This window comes from Oryzias latipes, chromosome 14 (assembly GCF_002234675.1).
Source record: "Oryzias latipes chromosome 14, ASM223467v1".
Taxonomy (NCBI): Eukaryota; Metazoa; Chordata; class Actinopteri; order Beloniformes; family Adrianichthyidae; genus Oryzias; species Oryzias latipes.
The window spans coordinates 30,494,749-30,516,663 of record NC_019872.2 but is presented as its reverse complement, the minus strand read 5'-3'; the positions used below and the strand labels follow the sequence as shown (position 1 = coordinate 30,516,663).

General features: G+C 43.0%; 2 protein-coding genes across 2 annotated transcripts; both read left to right on the top strand.

Annotated features, from left to right (window-relative positions):
- The first annotated feature begins 6,937 nt into the window (after positions 1-6,937).
- coll (collagenase) lies at positions 6,938-9,670 on the top strand. Its single transcript, NM_001104715.1, is given in 10 exon segments — positions 6,938-7,087; positions 7,177-7,424; positions 7,506-7,654; positions 7,792-7,920; positions 7,994-8,155; positions 8,246-8,369; positions 8,451-8,584; positions 8,663-8,822; positions 8,923-9,026; positions 9,137-9,670. Coding segments are annotated over 10 exon segments (1,413 nt in total). The 5' UTR covers positions 6,938-6,994; the 3' UTR covers positions 9,247-9,670.
- A 2,984-nt stretch (positions 9,671-12,654) lies between these two features.
- On the top strand, positions 12,655-19,097 carry LOC101159886 (collagenase 3-like). The gene is made up of 10 exons (XM_011493653.3): positions 12,655-14,006; positions 14,079-14,326; positions 15,373-15,521; positions 16,666-16,794; positions 16,868-17,029; positions 18,008-18,137; positions 18,205-18,338; positions 18,415-18,574; positions 18,650-18,735; positions 18,923-19,097. Exons 1-10 carry the CDS (start codon positions 13,911-13,913, stop codon positions 19,030-19,032), a joined length of 1,404 nt encoding a protein of 467 aa, XP_011491955.1. The 5' UTR covers positions 12,655-13,910; the 3' UTR covers positions 19,033-19,097.
- The last annotated feature ends 2,818 nt before the right edge of the window (positions 19,098-21,915 follow it).

The window sequence follows — 21,915 nt, the reverse complement described above, 5'->3', positions numbered from 1 at the left end:
GGTCAGTTTAATGTTAATACATGCAATTGTGTTTTTAAAAGTGAACTTTTGTCTATGGGATAAAGAAAGTAAGCAGTATTAGCAAATTGTGTTTCCATAAAATAATTGTTACATTAATCTAATTCAATGTCCCTGATTTCATTTCCATGTAGATGCAATCCTGCAGGAATTAAAAGAACATGGCAGCAGCTAAAAATGAAGTATAAAAACATAATTCAATCAGGTCAAATGTGAGCATGTCATGGATGTAGGCTTTGTTGACAATATTTGACATATGAAACATCTACATAGCAATACATACCTAATGTTGTTTTCATTGTGTATATGTAATTGACTGCAACGAAAAACGGTAACGCTCAAACAAAAACGTATGGGGAAATGACAAAAAATCCAGTCTAGGTCTCAAAATCCTCGCACGACGTAAATATAATTCTCAAGGAATGAATGCAGCCTCATCGTCTATTGGGTCCTCCAAAAAAGGTCAAGCCATTCTTGTCACTTAGACCGTCTCTGTGTGATGGAAATGTGGGCAATGAAGGTTAAAGCGAAAAATACCGCTTCGTCTTTAAAAAGGGGAGGGGACCGGCAGAAACCTTGAGTTTAGAGAATAAAACCTGCTCCTGACCAGGTTAGGTTCACAGCGTAAGTAACCATGGACACTGACTCCGAGTAGAAGTTACCTCTCTTTCAGAAACGGGTTTGACTTACTCTGCTTTCTCTGGTTTAACAAACCTCCCATTCTGAAACGGAAAACCCAGGGTTTCCCTGATTTCAGGGTTAATGCACTCAGAGTTTACACTAAACCTCCTTTCTGAAACAGGCCCTAGGACAAAGATTGCAGAAACATTTTGTTTGGAACTAATGGACACTTTTTCTAAACCTTTAGACTGATCATAAAGATTCTTCAGGTTTGTGAATGTCAGCAGTAAGAGCTCTGTGTCCCCCTCTGCTTACTGGCGGGAACTGTCTCCAAGTACTGAATACACTACATCTCCCAGGAACCCCAGCTCACAGCTCCTGGATGCCTCACACCTGGCTCTCTTTTGCTTACAGTCTACTTAAACACTGTACTGAACCTTGGGTAAAGTACTGTTTATACCGCTCTACCTACATTATTTAAATTTTCAGTTGTGCAGATGATACGCAGTTGTATTTATCCATTAAACCTGATCAGAATTACCCTATAGAGAAACTGAATGCCTGCATTAAAGACATCAAGACCTAGTGATAGGTAGATAAGCCTCGTGAAGCGTTTCAGCACTTTGCCCAAACTGTATTGTGACTGTATCGATACTGTTTCACTTAATACTGACTCCTGCTGGACCAAAAACGTCATTGCAGGCAATCAAGTTCTGAAACTCAGCTGGTATACTTAATACATTTAATCTAAACACTGTAGTTCGTCTTTCCTATGTCTTGTTCTATAATGCCCCAGCATTGGGGAAGTGCTTCTAAGTTTGACAGTTCTGCGGAACATATGCCACATTTAACCTCCAAAACATAAACTGATTCATTTTGAATAGGAGTCCGTTTGAAGTGGAATTGTACTCTTCTACATCAAGCGGAAACCGAGAGGAAAGGGAGAAACAAAAGGTCCAAAACACTATTAAAACCATTAAATAATTCCACTTGCCTCATTAAAAACACCACTTTCAACACCTTAGGTAAAGATTCAGTAAACTAAAAAGTCAAACACGGGGGGGGGGGGGGGGGGGGGGGGGAGAAGCGTTCAACAGCTGGAGGCGACATGACATGATTCCTTGTGGGAGGAGAGCACCGCCATCTTGGTGAGGTCAAGTCACTGCTGCAGTACATGCATGTGAACACATTTTGTGCTAAATGCCAGTACATTGTGCGGGTTTCAACAGCCAAAATTGGAGAAATTAGTCCATGGAGGAGGAAGGCATAACATTTCACAGGTAAGGACTATAATTTTTTCTTTTAATGTATCACCTGCTGAAACTGAGAGACAACGGGGGACTTGTTATACCATCTCAAGATGTTGTAGATATCCTGGTAGGGGCAAGGAAAGCCGTCCTGGGGTCCCAGAATATCCATTCATCAAGGCGCATGTGCCTGTGCAGGTGGATCAACGTGGTCAAGTTGGAGTTTTTCATATCACTGACAGCCAATATGGCATTGACAACCATTAGTTTGATTTATTGGAATTACTTGTTCAAAGTTATTATTGTTCAAGACAAGGTCGTGTTGCCAAAATACACAATAAATGGCAGAAATTCACCAAATTGATTTATCACATGAATCATTAGGGTAAATCCATTAGTTTTTTTGTTAAATTTTTTAGGGTTAATCTGTTGATGACTGGGAATAAAATATGATGAAAAATAGTGGATTTTTGTATAATTCTCTGTTGCAAAAGGTTTGAAAAAAAATATAAGTTCAAAAGAAAAGAAAAAATGTTGGACTTTTCTAAATAACTTAAATTACATGTCAAAGAGGTCTAAAACTTCTAAATGTTTAGAAATCATTATTACAAATTCTTTGTAATAATTTTTTTTAGTTGTGAGGATGTCCTGCAACTATGCACTTTTCATTAAAGTTTGAGCTTTTAAGGCTGACTGTTTCTCTTATTTAACAACAAATTATATATATATATACATATATATATATATAAAATTGTATCAAAGCTACTTATTGGCCACCATAGGCTATAGAAATCATTGTCAAGTGGACGCCAACGACCTCATCAAGATGGTTTTGCGCTCCGCCATTGTTGGCCAGGCTTCCCAAGTGGGCGTGTCTCTTCTAGCAATATAACTCATTGGAGAAAACCGCCCAAATCTAAATTTCTCCACAAAATCAAACCCACCCAATTGGGTGGAAAACTGCATAATCTGGCAACACTGCTGGTAGACGCGCTTCCTTGTTTGGCTCCTCTGTGCCACACCGACACAGTGGCTGTATCGGTCTTCTGCAGTGATACGCCCACCGACACGGGATTTCACTTTATGAGCTCGACACGTGAGCCGACGCGTCTGTCTCTCACTATCAAGACCTGGATGACTATTAACTTGTGCTGTCCTATGAGCCCCCCCCCCCTTCCATTGAGGTGTTCCCCCTACCATGACAAAGGTGGATAAAGGTGGAAAGATTTCATGTAATCCATGGACACCAGTGAAGATCACAAATCATTGAAGAAAAAAGGTTCAGAGCACTGTCTAGTGGGTCTAGATGACCCAACTCCCAATGCTAAAGTACCTCGGATAGAACAAGGGTTACAGACCTCCTGAACCCAGAAAAAACTGAGGTCATTATACTTGGTCCTAAAAACCTCAGAGCTGCTCTGTCTGCTCAGATAGTCTCCCTGGATGGCATAAGTATAGCCCCCAATTCCACAGTTAGAAACCTTGGGGTTTTACTTGACCAGGATTTATCATTTAAGGCTCACATATCTCAGGCGTGTAGAACTGCCTTTTTTCACCTGTGGAATATTGCTAAGATCAGAAATATACTTTCTAAGAGTGATGCTGAAAAACTCATCCATGCATTTGTTACGTCGAGGCTGGATTACTGTAACTCCTTGTTAGCAGCGTGTCCTAAGAGTTCCTTAAGAAGTCTCCAGCTTGTTCAGAACGCAGCAGCTAGATTTTTTCCTGCAATTTTTCTTAAATGACACTTTTAACTATTGAAATTTAAATGACAATCTCTGACTATTAATTTATTAATTTATGTCCTTCCAAAGGTAGGAGTTTGTCAACGACCCCCTAGAGGTTTCTGACACATGGCTGGACAGAGGAACTCAGAGAACCAAGGTCAGAATCAGAATCATTTCTTGTCATTGTACATGGGGATACAATGAAATTGCAGCAGCCGTGGAGTGATGAAGTTAAATAAAATAGAATAGAAATAGAAATACTTTATTTACATCTCTTAACAAAAAAATAAACAATATGTACAGAAACTCTTAAATGTTAAATATGTATGGAGTATGTAAGGTGCTGTTTACTGGGGCAAAAATCACTGTTTCTTTCTTCTGAGCATTTAGGCGTAGATGGTCATCAAAGAACCACGTATTAATGATTGCCAAACAATCCAATAAATTCGTCAAGAAATTATTGTCCGTTTGATGGAAGGAGCAGTAAAGCTGAATGTCATCTACATACCAATGATAAGAAATGTGGCTAAATTTGCCAAGTAGTTTCCCGAGAGGGATCGTATATAAAATGGGGCCTAGAACTGACCCCTGGGGTACGCCACAAGATATATCTTTAATTTCAGAGGTTATTGAACCTACCATGACGATAAAAGTTCTTCCACCGAGGTGTAAGACAAACCAATCTAACACAGACCTAGACAGACCATAATAATCTCAAAGACGTGATCATAATGTTGTGATCAACAGCATCAAATGCAGGTTTCAGGTCCAGAAGACGGAGAACTGGCCGCCATGGTCATTAGTGACATTAGATTCTTGTTCTCCAGCAGAATCCGGTTCTGACTTGAGCGCTCTTACCCTGATGGTTCATGAACACACACACCTGTATGAATGACAGCAGCCTGAACACACACCCACGCCACACCTCCCGCCCCACACGGAAGCGGAGTCGTGTTCATGCCTGGAGGTCAAGTCTTTGTGTTTCTGCGTCGCTTTCTGCTTCTACGGTGGGAACAGGTGAGCAGCTGTGGAGGAGGTGCGGCGCCTCAGTGTCAGCAGGACATGTTCAAACCCAGAAGTGACTTTTGACTCACGCCGCTGCTCATCCAGCCGGGATCCCAAAGGTCGTCCTCCGCTCCAAATGACCGGCGTCAACAACCGAGCTCTAAATCCAGAAGAAGGTCTCTGAGGACCTCCAGAGGGTCTGCTGTTTTCACATTTGACTAAGGCTTGGCTTGGTTCAACCCCCCCCCCCCCACACACACACACACACACACACACAGACACACACAGACACACACACACAGACACACACAGACACACCTTCAGAGACACGTCTGCAGGAATCCAGTGGTGTGTGTGTGTGAGGGGTGTATTTCATCACATCAGCAGAACATTCAATGACTCAGCATAATCCACATTGTGTCCTGACTAACCACTTCCTGGGACATAGCCCCCCCCCCCCGCCACCTGCGAATCACAAAAGCCTGATTTTCTAAATATTGTTGTCATCACTTCATCTGGGGATTTTCTTGGACCTGCCCCCTCCCCCATATGTCTCCAGCTTTTTTTCAGCATTTATTCATTTTACCCTCCAAAAATGTTTAAAGTTTGTCTAAATTCTGATTTAACCTAGAAATCCAAAGTTTTGACCTAGAAATTTGACCTTTGAACTACATTTCTGGTGGTTTTAGATCAAAGTTTCTGATTGAAGTTAATTTTCACGAGTCTTATGGAGGAGACCCCCGACGCAATGGGAATCAAAGCTTAGGGGAAAGGACTTCCCAAAGAGGTAGAGTGGTCAACCTCTGATCAGAAGTTCACAGGTTCGGTTCCCACTCTACTCGCGCATGTGTCGAAGTGTCCTTTGGCAAGACACTGAACCCCACGTTGCTCCTGGTGGTCCTAGGCTGGCGCCAGTGTCAGGCAGCGCCGTGGCCATCAGTGTTTAACAGGACTGTAAAGCATTCCATAAGATATACCACTAACATGGATCTGTCTGCAAGAGGACAATTTAGAGTTAAAGCAGAAGATGCAGGACTTTGGCCCGCTATGGCAATAGCTGCACCGCAGGTCCAAACACGATTTAAATAAATACTCCGAAATGCAGTCTAAATTCTTTGATCTATGTCCTCCATTATGAGGAAAACGCCACAAAAGCATGGTAAAAACACTCAAAATGTCATTTTAATTGGATCTTTCAATTTTTCTTCATCAATTTAACAGAAAGTTCATTAAATGCAGTTTGTGCACAAAAGAAAAGAATGGATAAAATAGATTACTAATGCTGGATTTTTTAGATTATGGCAGTTGTTTAGCAAGTAATGTCAATAAGTGATCTGGATCACATTGACTATGTCAATAGGTGAGTAGAGGAAGTGTTACGCATTTCTCATGGCTGAGTGTTCCATCTGTTTTGGGATCTCAAAGTCCTAAAAGTTGCAGGAACCATGATGTAACACGGGAACTTCCTAAGTGAACACATCTATCAGACTTGGATGTGATTGATTCATAACATAATGCTTCATCCTGTCAGAGGCCTCTGAACTTGATTGTCATGGGACCAAGGTTTACTTAATATACAGTCTTCTTCTTTTCTTTTGGGCGTTTCCCTTCAGGGTCTCCTCAGCCAATCAGCTTCCTCCGTCTGCCCTCTGCATCCTCTACCAGCAGCTACCTTCATGTCTTCCTTCTCTGCATCCAGAAACCTCTTCTCTGGTCTTCCTCTAGACTCAGCATCCTTCTACCAATAGATTAGGGTGCTGAGTTTATGTTTTCTTTATGTACATTTAAAAGTAAGAAATCCTTAAAACGCTTCAACAGTTCTGCCATGATGTCCCAAAGGTTCAGGTTGCCATGAGATGCAGGGTGTGATGGTGGGAATCTTGAAACTCTTGGTCAGGAAGTAATCAGTTGTTCCTCCTCCTGTGGTGCTGTTGTCCTTCAGTTCCTGCTTTACTCTGTTCTGATTTCCTGAAGCAAACACAAAAATTGACTATGTGCAATGGTGGGGAGGGAATGTTGAAAATGCATCTGGGATCATTAAGAAATGGGATAAAACAAGAATGCCCCCAGCAAATATCTGCTTTGCTGCCATCTGACCCTGTTTCTGAGGTTTAAACAAACATAATGAATCAGGGAAAAGTTCCTTTATGAAGCGCGTTGTCATCGGCCTTCCCCACACTGTCATCGTACCTGCAGCGTCTTGTTTTGCAAACGTTTTTTCGGATGACATATTGGTGACAACTTCCTCCTCTTCCCATAAAAGGAATGCTGCAAGAATGGGAGGGTGGAGGGGGCGGGCTGCTCACACGCCTTGCTCCGCTCTTTAAAACAGAGGCTGCACCGCTGTCACCCAAACACATCCAGACAGCAAACATGAGGACGGTGTGCGCTCTGTTGGGCCTGCTGGCTGCAGTTCACTGCATGCCGGTGTCACAGGAAACGATGGAGGAGCAAAGGTTTGCTCAGGTAGGTTCTCTCATGCTGCCTTCAGGGACAGCTGGAAACTGTAATGCTGACAAGAAGTGAGATTCTAAGGTGTTTCTGTTCTTCCTTAGAGCTACCTGAAAAACTTTTTCAACCTGACGGAGGAAGCTGGGCCTGCAGTTCGACGGGGTTTCAGCCAAGTGACCAGTAAGCTCATAGAAATGCAGACGTTTTTTGGGCTCCAAATTACTGGGACTTTGGATGCTGAGACTTTGGCTATGATGAAAAAGCCCCGATGTGGAGTTTCTGACTCTAGAGTTGCTCGTTTCTCTACCTTTGGAAACAATCTGAAGTGGGAGAAAAACAGCCTCACCTACAGGTGAGTTACCTGGAGGCAAAAATGTCTCAGTCTGTTTTTTCCACACTGGATTTGGTTAAACATTTAGGATCTTCTGCACAGGATCACAAACTACACACCTGACATGTCTAAGGAAGAGGTGGATGAGTCCATAGAGAAAGCTCTGCAGGTCTGGGCCAGAGTTACACCTTTGAGGTTCACCAAAATCTACAGCAGCACGGCAGACATCATGGTTTCCTTTGGTCAGAGGGGTGAGTCGTGTCGCAACTTCCACCCGTAGTCATTGTGTTTGGAAGGACTTGTGTTACCTGAGTTGTGTTACACTGAGTTGTGTAACACTCAGCAGAAGACTTTAAAAATACGAACCTGGAGATGTTTCTGCCGACAGCTCATGGGGACTATTACCCTTTTGATGGTCCTGATGGCACCCTTGCCCATGCCTTTGCCCCGGCCCCTGGCATTGGAGGAGACGCTCACTTTGATGATGACGAGACGTTCACCTTTCGCTCAAACACTGGTGAGTTTGGTGCTTCCGTAGAAAGTTTCTGGAGTGTGGTTAAGTTGTGCCCTAACTGTCTCTTGGACTGCAGGTTATGTGCTTTTCATGGTGGCGGCTCACGAGTTCGGCCACTCTCTGGGTCTGTCTCACTCGGATGACCCCGGTGCTCTCATGTACCCGATTTATTCGTACAGAAACCCCGAAACCTTTGTCCTGCCCAGAGACGACGTCAGAGGCATCCAGTCGCTGTATGGTTCGTATCCCTCCAGCCTCTCTGCTCAAAGTTCCCATCGCTAAGTTTAGAAATGAGCAACATTAGAACAAAGGAGTTTTGTACCTCCAGGTCCAAACTTGGACCCTGCTCAGCCTGAACCGACCGCCCCCCCCACCCCTGATGCCTGTGATTCCACCATGGTCCTGGATGCTGTTGCTACACTGAGAGGAGAGATGTTTTTCTTCAAGGACAGGTAAGATCAACACTTTAAGCTCCAACAGTGACTGCTAGTTGGTTTGTTCTTAGAAAACAGTTCTTCCTGTTTGTCTCACAGCTTCTTCTGGAGGGTTCATCCTCAGAGTTACACACCTCAGCAAACTTTCATCACAAACTTTTGGCCCGATGCTCCTCTCAGCGTCGATGCTGCTTATGAAAACCAGCAATCTGACAGAATCTTCCTCTTCAAAGGTCAGAACCTCGTCTTCTTTCAACGCTGCCGTTTTCATGTCCCATCCATCAACAAATCCTTTTTATCTTTTCTGACAGGTCGACAAGTGTGGGCTTTTCGTGGCTATGACCTTGTGCAGGGTTATCCCCAGGCCATCTCTAGTTTTGGCCTGCCTAAGCGCATCGAGAAGGTGGATGCAGCTCTGTATGATGCACAGTCTGGCAAGACCCTCTTCTTTGTGGGGAGAAACTATTACAGGTGTGTTCACATAAGTCCTGGAAGGAGGGTTGATGTCTAACAGAAGTTGGTCTGAGGTGTAAAGCGGTTTTAAACTGCACTAATGATCCCATCTTTTCAGTTATGATGAGGCCAAAGGGACAATGGATGCAGGGTTCCCCAAAGCAGTGGACCAGAAGTTTAGTGGAATGAGCGGCAGGGTGACAGCAGCTTTACAATACAGAGGTGATGCCAAGCTGCTTTACTCTGCAGCACTAAAATAAAACTAGAAAAATACAAACGCAAACCCTAACTCAAACTTTATCTGTGATAACGTGTGTCTGTCCATTCTTCAGGGTTCGCATACCTCTACAGCGGCCCATACATGTTCGAGTACAGCCTCAGGACCGGCCAGCTGCTCCGCCTGCTGAGGAACAGCTACTTCCTGCCCTGCACCAGCTACTAGACCCACCTGTACAAACATTGAGCACAAAAGGTGTTACAGTACTTGTTTTATTGTCATGGGCACAAATAGCCTTGCGATGGACTAGCGACCTGTCCAGTGTTCCTGCTTTTGCCCAACAGTAGGAGGGACAGGCTCCAGCAACCCTATGACCCCCAAAAGGGAGCAGGTTAAGAAAATGGATGGGCACAAATAGGAAGTATGCTCTATGTAAACAAAGTTTTTGCATCTTGTCGTATTTTCAGTATCTATATGTAAGATTAGCCTTGTTTTATTTATTTGTCATTTTAATACATTTTGTTTTTGTCAAAGTATTTATTCAATTATGTAAATTCCACTCTGTGATTTTAATCCCATGACAGTGAATGTTTTTGTATCTGAACAAGCATGTTTGAAAGAAACTCAAATAAAAATACTTAGTTGTGCACAGATGAGTATTTTTTGCTGAGTCAAGCTTTTACTCAAGGCTGCAAAGCTGACATGGTCAGAGTTAGCTTTGCTGCACAAGCCTGCAGACCCAACCTGGAGTTTAGCTCTGAAGAGAGCACATGTATGTGGGCCAATCCAACTGTCATTTCTACGTGAACAAACACTTTTATGCTGCAGAGACAGGTTTGTAACCCGCGGACTTTGAAACTCTGCCAATCTTCCTTTCTCCCTGAAGCTCCAATCATCTCTCCGTTGTTTTTCCATGTTTTCCTCTCCTCTGGTTAAGCTGCACAAACTAACATGAACAAAAAAAAAACAACGTGAGGTCTTAGAGGTCAGTAGAGGAAGCCAGGTGGAACAGAAACAGAAATTCACAAAAACATTCAGTCCACAGAAATCCAGGAATGCAGTGACTCTGAATCAAAGAACAATTTATTTTCAAAACGAAAAGTAATCAGTCTGAAAGAGAATCTTCCTGCCAGCAGGGGGCGCTGTAGACAAGTCATGTGAGGACACAGATGGGGAGAGGGGGGAGCGGAGAAACCAATGAGTTCTATCACTAGAGGAGACACGCCCGCTCTAGAAGCCTGGCCGACGGTGGCGGAGCGCGACGCCATCTTGGTGAGGTCGACGACGCCCACATGACATTGATTTCTATTGCTTTTAGTGGTAGCTTTTATATACTATATATATTTTTACATTTATATATATTTATACATATATGTAAACATATTATATTTATATATATAATATATATATAGATACATCATTTGTTGTTGTTAAAGAAGAGAAACAGTCAGCCTTAAAAGCTCAAACTTGAATGAAAATGCATAGTTGCAGGACTTCTTACAAATAAAAAAATTATTACAAAGAATTTTTAAAATTAATTTCTAAACATTTAGAAGTTTTAGACCTCTTTGACATGTAATTTAAATTATTTAGAAAAAACCAACAATAAGTCAATAATAATAATAATAATAATAAATCAATAGTAAGTCAAAACAAACAATAAATAATAACAATAAATAAATAAGTCTATTAATATTATTATTATTAATAATAATACTACTACTAATAAAAAATAAATATTCAAAAGAAGTCCAAAAGTGAACAATAGATTTACCCTAAAATAACAACAACAAAGAAAAACAATAGATTTATACTGATTCATGTGATCAGTTTGTGTAACACAGATGTTATGGTGTCGGGTTTCAGGCAAACAGTCTGGCCTCTCGTCTAAATGTGTTTCCTCAAATGTTCTGAACATATCCAGACTGTATTACTAGTTGGTACCACAGTGATCCATCTGGATTATCTCTTTTTATATCTAAGATCCACTTTTTCCCTAAGTCTGAATCCATTGGAAACCTGCAAGAAAAGTTCAGTGTCTGAGTCAGAAATGTATAAATCTATATTACTATAATAGCCTAGTATGCTGTATACAGGTTTAGCAAAATAAAATGTACATTTATGTTGACAGCAAATTCTCCGTTCATCATGCAGCATGTTGATAACAGCCCTGCAGCATCATGCATGTCAACATGTGTTCTATTCATGAAGCCCCTGCAGCATTAAAAGAAAAACATTATAGTTCTTATCTGTGAAATGATATACTTCCTCCTTCATGGACTCAGTTCTCTGATTTTGGCAGTTGAAACCCAAACAATGAACTGGAATTATGCAAAAAATGTGTTAACATGCTGCACTGCAGCAGTAACTTGACCTCACCAAGATGGCGGTGCTCTCCTCCCATGAGGAACCACGTGATGTCTCCTCTAGTGATAGAACTCATTGGGAGAAACTGTCTTTTTGGTTAAATTCCTTTCCTTTTACTATAGAAAAAAAGAATGGAAATAAAAGGAAAGTTTGATTTAGAACAATAATAATTTAAAAACTAAAGTTATTAAAAATCAAGTATTTTTTTTCCGTGTTTAGTCAACCTTTGAATAAATGGAAGCTTGATGGTTTTTTTCCTTTTTGGATGCATTCTCATCTTCTGTAACTACTTGTTTCTTCAAATTTTAACAACATATAAAACAAAATCCTCTGGTCAGGAATCCATTCAAAGATTGTCTCTGTATTTTTACTCCTACAGGACGCCATGGTGAAGCGGCGTTGGTATTAAAGCTGTGAAGACCTCTTCTCACACAAAACACATGTAGATTTAGAAGAATTCTACAATCACCATGGTTACAAGACCAAATGTCTGGTTAATTTTTTTTCTGTTTATTTTGATTCCTTACTCTAACTCTGTTTTTTTCTTTCCTGACAAACAAAATGTAACCAAAAAGAAAAACTTTCTTTATTCTTTTATGAAAAGTGAAAATCAAAGACACGTAAATTATTCATATTTTTATTGGTTTATTTATTTATTTTGAAGGGAAACTTTCAAATACCAAAAGAGACAGGCATTTTAAATTTGACAGGCAGGTCAGTGCAGTAGTCCAGTCTAGTTTTTATCACTTGAGGCTAATCAGCAAAGTGAAGCCATATCTTCCTCCTCATGCTGTGGAACAAGTGATCCATGCCGTGATCTTCTCCAGACTGGACTTCTGGAACTCTCTACAGTGGTATTGACCGTCTCTGCTCGCCGTCTCCAGTTGCTTCAGAATTCAGCAGCCCGCCTGTTAACGGGGACCAGACGGTGTGAGCGTATCACTCCACTGTTACGCTCTCTTCGCTGGTCTTTTAGGATCACTTTTAAGATTTTACTTTTGTTTTTTTTTGGTTGTCCTGCCCAAAAACGAAGGTGTGAGTCGAAAATGAGACAGACAAGTGGTGACTGGTGGGTTCAAGGATCCAGACAAATCCAAACGACATGAAAGAGCAGAGGGCGGCTGAATCCGTGCAGGGAACCGGCAGCGTCCTGCTAATGAGAGGACAGATCTGTCCTCCTCTCACAGGTGAAGGATGAGGAGGAGCTTCTGACATCATCGACACGCCTTTGTTATGCCTAACCAGCTTAACCAGAGTGGGGGGGCAGACAGAAAAGAGACAAACACAAAACATGTGAAGATCTGCTACCGCAGTGAATGCAACGCAGCACCCAGGACCATGAAGTCTACCAGCATTACTGAAGGTGGGGGTCCACAGATGGTCAGGGGGGGGACATTAACACAGTGAAAAGAGGAGAGGAGGGATCACAATATTTCCTTTGGGACACAATTTAAAACTGACAGCAGAGCTGATGTTGTTGGTTGACCTGATTTTGGCGTGACACACTTTGGTTTTCCAACTGCTGCTTTAATTGCAACACGTTGTTTCCTGGAGTTGGTCAACTCGTTTCAGACAAGTTGCTCAATAAAAACAATCGTGTTGTTTCAGCGTCGGTCTTAGGACACCGCCAACCCAAACAGCGTTGCCTTTTGACGCCGCGGTGCAGGAAACAGGTGTTTGTTTGAATACTTTAGTCAGACTGACAGAGGTCAAGGCGGCACAACGATGCCTAAAGATGCAGACGTGGTCGTCATGGAAACAGAGTCTGTTGTTTTGAACCAGTTGGCAAACTTCAACTGGGTCAGAGCTCAAACACACACAATAGTCCATCACATCACAACGTCTCACACACACATGACATGTTCTACAGCAGCTCCATTGGCTCTCCATCCCTTAACGAATTCTGTTTGACTTCTCCTGACTACACCCACCTGTCCCCTCAGATTCTACCCCTCCCTCCGGATGTTTGTCCACAGTGCTGGTCAAGTCACCATGGGGGGCAGATTTTTTCTTGCTCTGGAAACCCCTGACCTCAGAAACACTGGTTTACTCTCACACCTCACTAAGTAGCTAAAAGCCTTTGTCCTGCCTTCTTCTCCTTTGACTTGAGTTCAGTGGCCTTTCTCACAACTGCATATTTTTACTGCTATGTTTTTTTTAACCGTGTCCCTGACCTTGGATTCTGATAAAGGTGCCCAACAAAAGGAATTGATTGATTATCAATATTTACTTTTATTATTATGAGGTGTGGTTAGCTTGGTGTTTGAAGAGTTCTGCATGGCGCCTCGGCGAGGAGCAACCTTCAAACGAAGGGCCTTCCTGTGTGGAGACGCAGACCAAAGCTGCTTCCTTCATATACCGTCTTACAGTGTGATGCTCTTTCTCCCTGTTTGGGTGGTTTTCCTGAACCACAAATGGATCAACGTGTGAGTCACTGGATCAAGAGGGTAGTTGCTCCACACACCACATCCGCTCTACTGCCTATAAAGGCCTGATTCCTGACTCAGGTGGGAAAGAGAAGGATGTGGTCGTCCACGGTCTCCGTTCTGCTGCTGCTGGCAGCTGCTGTCAGCTGTTCCGTGTCTGCAGCTGCTGTGGAGGAGCCAAGCTTTGCAGAGGTTTGTCTGTGTGCCAGCCATTTACAGGTGTTACAGCCCATCACTAACCTCTCCCTGCTGCTTCTACCTCAGACCTACCTGAAGAGGTTCTTCAACCTGACCGAGCAGTCAGGCCCATCCGCTCGATGGGGGGTCTCCCCCATGAGCAGGAGGCTGAGGGAAATGCAACGGTTCTTCGGGCTGCAGGTGACTGGGACTCTGGACACCGACACCCTAGAAGTGATGAAGAAACCCCGCTGCGGCATTCCAGACATAAACATTGGGCAATTCTCCACTTTTGGAAACAACGTGAAGTGGCAGAAGAACACCCTCACGTACAGGTAAACATCTGCAGACACAACATGGAGAAGAGAATACATGGAAGGACATAGAGTGGAAAATGCTGATTTGTTTGGAACTGGATGTGAGAGTGACATCACAGGCGATTCATCCAGTTAAATGATGCAGTCAGTGGTTAATGGTCAGTGCCGTAGGATCATCCCAGAAGTAGGCCGAGCCGGAGGCTGAAGAAGACACTGGGACCAGACGACAGGAAATGCCAGAATAATCATTGAGGACGCTGAGGGCTTTCCAAAAAATCCTCTTAAATACATCCAGAATGAGTGTAGAGGGTGACAGGTGTGTCCGGAGTTCCCGCCAATGAGCCAGCACACCTGTGGAGACAAAACAGAAAGCAGCAGAAAGAGGCCAGAGGACAGTGACGGGGGGACCTGCCAGACCACAACACCAGCAACGCCATGACCCTAAAGCAAACAGAAGCAAAGGATGGATTCACGCTTTTCAACCTAAAAACACCCACGCCCACCAAAATGCTGTTTTTTGTGTTTCCATCACGTTCTTGTGCCGTTTTCCTGATGACGCATACAAAAGGAAAGTTTAAAGCTGCATTTTTATTCCACTCCTGAATCAGGAGCAGAGGAAAAAAGATTGTATTTGTGATGGAGAAAATACTCTGGGCGGGGCCACAAGCTTCCTGCTCTGAGCTCTCAGCAAGGGAGGGGGCAAGGTTGGTTCAACCTACAACTCAGAGGTTGATTTCTGATGAACTCCTGCAGCCCTGCAGAAACTAGGTCCTAGAAAACAACACAGGCGTTTTGACTTTGTCTGAAGTCGGCATCCTCATAGTTAAAAGACCGATGAGAAGACTCAGATCAGAGGATCAGGTTAAAGTTCAGAGAGAGGCATCATTGTTTTTTATGCTGGTGTGTGATTTGTTTCAGCCTGTGCAGCTGGTTGGTCAACTGAGGATGTTTGAAATCATCTTTTACAAAGAAATAATTGTTTTATGTTTGTTTTATTTCACTAAAAGTTCATGAAAAGAAGCAGAAAGAAGTAAAGCTGATTTATTTGTTTGTCACTCCTACAGAATAGTGAACTACACGCCTGACATGTCCCAAGCAGAAGTGCAGGACTCCATACAGAGAGCTCTGCAGGTCTGGGCCAGCGTCACGCCTCTGAGGTTCACCAGAACCAACAGCGGCCCGGCAGACATCATGGTGTCCTTCGGCCGTGGAGGTCAGTGTTCTGTGTTCATGTCCAAAGATAATGCTTATAATCTATTCTATTCTATTCAATCCTATTTACTTCTATTCTATTCTAGTCTGTCGTCTCCGCCCTTCTCTCACTCCTCATAGTCCATAGTCTTGTCACTCCTCGAATCGATTATTCCCTCCTGTTTGGTTTGCCCAATAAAACACTCAAAAAACTGCAGCTTCTCCAAATTTCTGCAGCCCGCATCATCACCAGGACCCCGTTATCCCACCACATCACACCAGTTCTCCAAAACGCTGGCTTCCCATAAAACAAAGGATTAGTTTCAAGATTCTCCTCATCACCTTCAAAGCATCCATAACCTGGCTCCACCCTACATTTCTGACCTTCTTCACATTTCCGTTCCCTCCCGCTCTCCCCGCTCCTCTTCCTCTCTCCTTCTCCATGTCCCACCTGCCCGTCTTGCCACCATGGGGGGCAGAGCTTTCAGTCGCTCCGCCCCCCAGCTATGGAATTCTCTTCCTCCAGATCTACGCTATAGCGACTCGCTGCCACTGTTCAAATCCAAACTCAAGACTCATGTCTTCAAACAATCATACAGTCAAATTCATTTGTCTGTTTTTCTATCTTGTTTTAATGTCTCTATGTTTTTATTAATGTTTTACTCTGATCATTTCTTTTTATTGTTCTATTCTGTTTTTTTATTTTATTACTATTATTATTCTATTCTACTCCATTCTGTTCTATTCTTATCTGCTTGGTTTTATTCTACTCTATTCTATTCTGTTCTCTTCTTTGTGCAACATTGACCTCCACAGGGGTTTTCTGCAGCGATTTGTTGGGAGTCCGTCTCATGAATCTGACTCTTATTCTTACTATGAGTGAGGGAGGCGGAGTCAAAAACAGCGTCTCTTTGATGACGTGCCGGTGCATCGTCATGAGCCGTGACGGTTGCAGCATCAGCATGAAACCGGAGTTGGTTCTGGTGTCAAAATCTCTGGATCTTTTAGCTGCTGAAAGATTTGAAGCTCGCTCCTAATTGGTTTTGCGTTTTTAGCGGTTGAACTCTTCACCCTGATCCTCAAATCACACATTTTTACAGCATCAAGAAACTAAACGCGGCTTTTCAACCTACATTGGTTTATGTGTGAAACGTTCTGGCCAACAGCACACGGAGATTACTATCCCTTTGACGGCCCCCATGGCACACTGGCCCACGCCTTCTCTCCATCATCTGGCATCGGGGGAGACGTTCATTTTGACGACGATGAAACCTTCACCTTTAGGTCAAGCAAAGGTGAGCTTGTCTTCTAAATTCTGAAAGGACGGCTTTCCCTGCAGATCCTGAAAGGCTTGTTGTTCATTTGCAGGTTACGTGCTCTTCATGGTCGCTGCTCATGAGTTTGGCCACTCCCTGGGTCTGTCTCACTCCAGCGACCGGGGTGCTCTCATGTACCCGCTCTACTCATTTGGGTACCCTGATACCTTTGTCCTGCCCAAAGACGACGTCAGAGGGATCCAGTCTCTGTACGGTCGGTACAAAACCAAGTGACGCTGAAACTGACACACGCAGCTGTGTTTTCTCCTACTCTAACTCCTTTTAGATGTTTGTAGAATGGTCATGTTTTGGCTCGTGTCCAGTCCTCCAACAGCCGCTGAGCATCCTGGATACTGTGGAGGGTGTGAGGATCAGTTCCGTCCCAAAAAATTATGATGTCCTCTCACAAAAAGAATCCCCAGAAAAGTTTCTAGACTTTAACTCAGCTCAGTTGCCTGCGTGTTGGACTGGCAAATGGGAAATGAGGGTTCAATTCCTAGGGCTTCAGCCAGTGTGGGTCCTTAGGCAAGACACTTCATGCTACTGCCTAACTATCTGGCCCCAAGTCTGGGTCCCCCTCTGCCGGTCCCCAGCTTGGACAAAACATAGGGTTGTGTCAGGAAGGACATCTGCTGTAAAAATCTCCGCCAAACCACCTCTGCCGATCAGTGAAAGCTGATTGGCTGTGGCGATCCCTCAGGGAGGTGCTGAAAGGTGAGCAGCCAGAGGAACCATCTCTTCAGCAGCTTCATCTTGTCCTTCTGTTGGTGGCGTGTCCTTGTCAGAGGTGTGATCACGTTTGAATGCAGTAACCGTTGGCCGTCTCTGTCCTAGAGTCCTCTTCTCCTAACGGGGTTCAGAGCTCTGCTGCAGCTCCACAGCAGCTTTAGCAGCCCTCCACTGGCTCCCACTTCACAGTAGAATCCTTTCAAAGGTCCTTATGGTCCACAGGTCTCACATTCTATACCCCCCCCCCCCCCCCAGCTCAGGCTCTGAAAGACCTTTTTATTTCTGCAGGTTTTTGCTAAAGGTGAATCCTGACTGAGACTTTCACAGTTCCTGTTTATTTTGTTTTTTCAAGTATAATTTATTTCACGTTACATGAAGCTGTGACTTGTATTAAGCACTTAAGCACTTTTAAAATTAAAATTGTTTTATAAATAAACTTTGCTTTCTTTTGTATAACCGTCAGGCCCAAACTCTGTCCAAAGTCCACTTGCCAGTGCCCCTCAGCCCCCCAGCACTACCGAGTCTTGTGACTCAGCTGTAGTTTTGGATGCTGGCACCACCTACCAAGGAGAACTCCTGCTCTTCCAGAACAGGTACCATCTTGGATCTCAGTGCTCTGAAATCTCAGACAGAACCAGCCTTATGTCTTGGTCTTCTCAGCGTCTTCTGGCAGTGGGACCCTCTGAGCGGGAAATCTGAAAAAAGGCTCATCACAGATGCGTTTCCAAATGCTCCAGTCAACATCGATGCTGCATACGAGGACCCGCAGTCAGGGAACATTTTTCTTTTTAAGGGTAACAGATCTCCTTGGCCTTCAGATCATACATCATGTTTCTTGCTGAACTGAAGTCTTGGATCTTTTGTCATCAGGTAACAGAGTGTGGGCCTTCACTGGGGACCAGCGTGTCCAGGAATATCCCAAAACCCTTGTTAGTTTTGGTCTGCCGTGGTTTCTGAGCAGGGTTGATGCTGTCCTGTACATCGTGGACTCCAGACAGACTCTTTTCTTTCTGGGCCGATATTATTTCAGGTTAGTGAAAGGGTTCCTGTATCTGTCTTTGTGGGAAGGGTCCTGGTTCTATACTCTGAATGTGTTCTTCTTCAGCTATGATAGAGGCTGGCGTGTCCAGAGGATAGATCAGAAGTTTCCTGAGGTGACCGAAGGTGTGAGAGCTGCCTTCCAGCATCAAGGTGACATTACTTAATTCACAGACAGACAACATTAGAAACAGAGTAGACAAGAACATTTTTTATTTTATGATTGATGTTGTTCAGCTGTGTCCTGGCTTTGTAGACAGGAGAGTCCTGACAAATGATTTGCAGCAGCGTGATGATTGCAGTGTTCCATGTGAACTGAGCCTGGGTCTGTGCTCTGCAGGTTTCATCTACATCCACAGTGGAGGCTTCCTGTTTGAGTATGGTGAGACCACCTGGAGGCTGAACCGTGTGCTGAAGAGCAACCATTTCCTTTCTTGCAATAACACTTGATCTATCGTGATTCCGATTTAAAAAGTGTGCAGAAATGCAGGCTAATAAACTGTCAGTTCAAAAAAGGCTGTGGTGTGAATCCTTTAGCAGCTGGCCTTTGTGGATAAAAACACATTTAATGTCAAAGAATTCATGATGTCCTTGTAGATTATGGAAGCGATTCTGTAGCATAATTAAGAATAAAAGTCAAAACCAGAAATGCTTTTTCATTTTCTTGAAATGAAAATGGAATCCCCTCTCTCACATTTTCGTTTTAGTTATGACAAAGAACAAGTGGTTTTAAAGTATAAAACGCAAAAGCATTTTGAAGGGTTGATTTTTCATTTTAATTTTGAGTCATTTGATGCAGCTACATTTTGAAAATGAAAAAGCATTTCTGTTAATCCATTTTAATGATCAAATTAAACATTTCTTAATGAATTATGCTACACATTTACCAGAGGACATTTTGTAAATGAAATGTCAAATACCATTTTCATTAGCGTGTTGTGCGTGTGTTGAAGAAGAAACTGAAAAAGCATTTTGGTGGATTGATATTTCATTTGAATTTTGAGTCAAACATGCAGCTTGATTTTGAAAATGAAAAAGCATTTCTGGTTTTGACTTTTATTCTTAATTATGCTACAGAATCGCTTCCATAGTAGATTTGCTAATTTAGGATACTGCAGAAAGAAATGTCCCACTAAGGACAACTGCACAACATCACCACTAATTTGTTGGAAACTTGTAGACTCAGAGTCTGACTAAAAATATCCTTAAAGCCGCAAAATAAATCAAACTAAGAATTAAGATTGGATTTGATTTTTTTTTATTTGTTTATTGCAAGCATTGTAGTCAAAGCAATAAAGAATGTACACAGATTTATCAAACTCATTACACAAGTGGTGTAATGCATAGATGAAAAAAAAAAACAGGCAAACAAAACAAAGACACAGTTAATTCACATTTGCTTAATTAAATCTAGTGATCATTGACTAAAGATATGCTGAGCTTGTTTTATTGCTTGAAAAGGAGCAGGAAGAAGCGTGTTTATATAATCCCACCCCTACTGAGTTCATTCATTTGATAGTTTTACACAGTTGTAATCAGGTTCTGATCAGATAGATTCTTTTCAAGTAAAAAATAGATCAAGTGCTTATCAATGATTAAACATTCTTTAATGTTTTTAGCAAACAGTAAAGTGAATCTCACACTATGTAACACACATTTACTAATCATTGATTATCATTAGAACACAATTTCATTAAATACAGATAACATTGCTACACATTCAGGGCTCCAGACTAACTCTTTTCACTAGGAGCACTGTGGCCCCCAACTGAAAATTTTAGGGGCCAAAACAAAACATTAAAATGATCATAAAAAATATAATAACAGATCATACTAAGAGGAAGATTAAAACTAAATTGAATGTTAAGGACAACTCCAACTTCCTGTTCTCCTTCGGTCTCGCTGCAGATTCGCCTTCATCTCACAGCCCCCCCCCCCCCCCCCCCTCCTGGTCTCGCTAACGATCCAGGCGCGGCGCTGGTTCATCTTAAACACGTCTATTGTTGCATTTTCCCCACGTATTTTCAGTGTGTCTAAGGCTAATCTTGTTGTTGCTCGCACGTGTTTAAAGTTCAAGCCCCGTTAGCTGTCACGCATGTAGGTGTGTCTCCTCAGCTGACCATCTCCCGCGGGACGGGAGCGGTGAGCTGCCGTAACCCGTTTGATGCGCCGCCGTAACCAAAACCTAAACCTTCCTCCGGTTCTGTGCGGCCCAGAGAAAAGTTCAGCACGGACTGCATGTATGTAGAAAATTACGAGCGAATAAATATGTTATAAAAGAAAGTAAAGAACTCCTTAATGTGGTCTGGGGAGGGGGCTGTCAGGTTTCCTGCTTTCAAGCCCGGTCATTGTCCCGCCCCCAAGAGTCATAAACCCCACTGTGATTGGTTGGTCATCTCCGCGCACGACAATGAAAAAGTGTCTTCATACAAACTGGCGGGCCGCATTAATATTAAACCTTCATATTAAGGCGGGGGCCGCAAAGTATCATCTTGGGGGCCGCAAATAGCCCGCGAGTTTGAGACCCCTGCTGTACACTCTGGTACACTAGCCGCAGGTCGGAAGAACGAATCAATAGTTCGCTGGCTCATAGCTCAGACGCACATATCAGGTTGTGATGATATTTGTCTCCATTTCCTTCCCACAGATGTTTACGCGCACTCGATTATCTCTAGGCCCCTCCCCCTCCACGCATTTTAGCCACTTGCAGTGACTTTCCCTATTCTTCTCACACGCATTGGCCTCCTCACAGACAGGTATCACGCGAGTGTGTGCTCGTGTTTGATGAGTACGTGCGCGAGTGTGTGTGTGTTTGCGTGTGCGCTCGCGTCTCATTGATTATTTCATTGATCATTGACGTGCCCCTTCCACGTTTAATGTATAAAAAATAGGGAGGGTGGGGGAGGCAAATTTACTGGTCGCACATGTGCGACTGGATGTAAAATTCAGTCGCACACTCAAATTTTGGTCGCAACATGCGAGCATTTGGTCGCAGTCTGGAGCCCTGACATCGCAGATCAAGTTAAAAAAATAGCTTATTGATTGTAATGAAAATATTTCAGTAAGGGTTAATTTGACAAAGGCTGGTTCAAGCAATTTTCTGTTGTTTGTTTTGGAACGACTATAATTCCGTGTTTATTGTTTTCATCTGGACAACATAAAAGGTGAGGGTCAGACACAGAAGGCCCTCACACATGCAGCACACTGCAAAACGTATTAAGTCCATTTAGCATACACAGATTATCTCATTTAAAATAAATTAACCAAACAAAGAAACACTTCAATCAAATACTACAAAAATATCACAATGAGACCTCGCGTAAAAATTGAAAT